This window comes from Aplysia californica, unplaced genomic scaffold (assembly GCF_000002075.1).
Source record: "Aplysia californica isolate F4 #8 unplaced genomic scaffold, AplCal3.0 scaffold00179, whole genome shotgun sequence".
In the NCBI taxonomy this organism is placed as follows: domain Eukaryota; kingdom Metazoa; phylum Mollusca; class Gastropoda; order Aplysiida; family Aplysiidae; genus Aplysia; species Aplysia californica.
The window spans coordinates 22,761-25,728 of NW_004797449.1; the positions used below are offsets into that span (position 1 = coordinate 22,761).

Sequence of the window (2,968 nt, forward strand, 5' to 3'; positions counted from 1 at the left end):
TGTGTGTGTGTGTGTGTGTGTGTGTGTGTCTGTCTGTATGTGTGTGCGTGCGTGCGTATGTGCACGTGCTCACGCGTGTGTGTGTATTATGAATTACACCAATATTCTTAATAATAATGTGTGTTTTCCAGCTAGAGATGTTGCGTTGCCATGCACGCCTCAAGTTGCTATGCGAGGCCCGTGGTGAGGACGACGAGGAGGAGAGAAGCCTGTGCTTACGCCATGAGGGTGTGATGAGACAGCTAGTCCTGGAGATGGACCTGTACTGTGGGGTATGTGACCAGGTCATAGGTCAGAGCCCTGAGCGGCTGGAACCCTTGTCCTGTGGTCACTTCATTCACGCCAGGTAGGTCATAATATTCTTATGATTGTCTGCGTAATTAAAAGTTTTAAACTTTTCTCGTGTGTGTTTTACTGAGTGCATCTGTGTTATCGAGTGTCTTTATTTTACTGTTCTCTGGCGTGAAATCGCCGACTGTGTGGATCCGCCTGTTTAGTGTGATTACCTGAAACGCGTGCACACATACACACACACACACACACACACACACACACACACACACACACACACACACACGTGTGTGACATCGTGATGAAATCAAGCGCTCGTCAATATAATGAAATCATAAAAAGAGACACATGTCTACCTGTTGTGCAATTTTTCATAGATTGTTTTGGGAGGCTTAACACCTTTTATATTACCCGACTGCATAATGTACAGAGGCATCTCTTTATTAAGTCTCGCGAGGAAAATATACGCAAAGATACTAGAACAGCGGATAAGACCGACTGTAGAGAGAACTCTGAGCAAAACTCAGTTTGAATTCCGAAAGGGAAGAAGATGCACGGATGCTGTATTCGCATTAAGACAGATATGCGAGAAAACAAACGAACACAGCAAAGAATCCAACATCGTCTTTATAAACCAGGAGAAGGCTTTTGACAGAGTTAACCATGCAAAACTCTGAAAGACACTCGAAAAGTATGGCGTCAGAAAACAATTGTTAGATAATGTCAGAGCTCTATACACCAACAACAGAGGCTCAGTAAGAACGAAGGAAGGCAACACCGACTGGTTCAAAGTAAGGTCTGGAGTACGACAGGGATGCGTTCTATCTCCCATCCTGTTTATAATATATATGGACACAATAGCTGCAAGACGCAAACCAAAGCCCAGAAAGCCTAAATGAACTTATATTCGCAGACGACCAATGTCTTATTCATCCAAACCAACAAAGCCTCCAAAATCACACTACCGAACTGAACAAAAGCTGCGAAAAATTTAGCCTGAAAATATGCACTTCAAAACAGAAGCTATGAAAGTGAGCCGAAACCGTAGTCCTCTAAACATCCATGTCCATAGTAAACAACTGAGACAGGTGAAGGAGTTTGAATATCTAGGTAGTACTTTTTCTGAAAGCGGGTCCATAGACAGAGAAATAGAAATGCTAACTCAAAAAGCCAACACTGTCACCTACCGGCTCGCACCCCTCATATCTCACCCAAACATCTCTGTGGACACAAAGAGACAGCTCATCACCCCATTATTCATAGCAACATTATTCTACCAGTGTCAGACCTGGACATTAAGTAAAACCCATGAAAGCAGAATTACAGCTTGAGTAAAGAAATGTCTCCTCAAAACCCTTAACATCACAAGACGAGACAGGCAGAGAAATGAAGAAGTAAGACCTGCTATCGACATTGAGTCCTGCCTGCAGAGAATATAATGGTTCGGCCACCTTTTACGTATGTCACCTGGCCAGCCAGCCTTGAGTACCTACAACACCAAGCACTCGGGCTATAAAGACCACGCAAAAGGTGTATCGAATGTGTCCTGGAAACCCTAAGAAAACTAAGAGCTGTCCTACCAAAGAAAACTGCATCTCTCCCAGACGCTTAACGGCAACAGAGGATGAAAAAGTATAAGTAAAACTAGCACCTTTTATTTCCATTTATAAACTTCTGAGTGGATTTTAATAATAATAATAATAATATAAATATCCAAAGGCACAACAAATTTCAGATTTGCAGTTATCAAGTGCGCTGAACCCTTGGAAGTTATCAAACCTGGGCAGCCACTTTCTGGCTAATTTTACTTCAGACACCAGGCGAACCCCCACCTCCTTCATTCACGAAATTTTCAACTTCTGTTCAAGATTGATGGATATTTGTTTCAGCAAAAGCTAGATAAATGAACAAGCTTTAAGATGATACCAATAACTACATAATAGTGTGGCAGACAACTGACGAGCGGCTGGTTTTACCGTGTCGTGGCACATAATACCGAAACTGACACATATGTGAGGCAGCGTGGTGGAATCAGGCTCTCGTCAAAATAATCAAAGTGAAGAAACTTGCATTTTTCCACAGGTTCGTGAATTTTTTTTCAAATTTTTGTTTTTTTTGGCTCAACACCTTTCATGCCCATTAAAAAACTCATTTCTGTATGGATTTTTCTGAAAAATGTTGATTAAAGGCACAAAAAATGTAAATTTTCAGTTACCACGGACTCTCAAGCTAAGGAAATGACTTTGGCGGCCATTTTCTCACAAATCTTACCGCTGAAAACAGATGATCCCCACCCCCTTCATTCGCAAATATCTCGACTTGTATTCAATATAAATGGATATTTTTTTCACCCAAATAAAGACTACTGAACAAGCTTTAAGATTATACCAATAACTCCACATGCCCAAAATTGACGAGAGCCTGATTCCTCCACGCTGCCTCACATATGTTATATCAATATCCACAGCGTACACCGACTCACTCATACATGATATATTCGCAATTTATTGTTTATTCTGAAGAGCAAGCCTCGATGTCAGGAAACAACAATTCAGTTTAGACAGATAAACGAACACATAAACAAAGCAAACAATCACAGACAAGTCGTTAGTTCTGTTTCTCTCTTAGACAGCGGTCGAGCATCTACCTCCACTCTCCACCCACCCTTCCCCTTTCT

The 2,968-nt window shown here is 41.7% G+C and overlaps 1 protein-coding gene across 1 annotated transcript in view; it reads left to right on the plus strand.

Annotated features, from left to right (window-relative positions):
* The window catches only part of LOC101852020 (43 kDa receptor-associated protein of the synapse), a 26,380-nt gene that overhangs the window by 20,112 nt on the left and 3,300 nt on the right, over positions 1–2,968 (plus strand). The window contains exon 4 of the mRNA XM_035969761.1: positions 132–346. Coding sequence (XP_035825654.1) covers positions 132–346 — 215 coding nt within the window. The remainder of the gene's footprint in view (positions 1–131; positions 347–2,968) is intronic.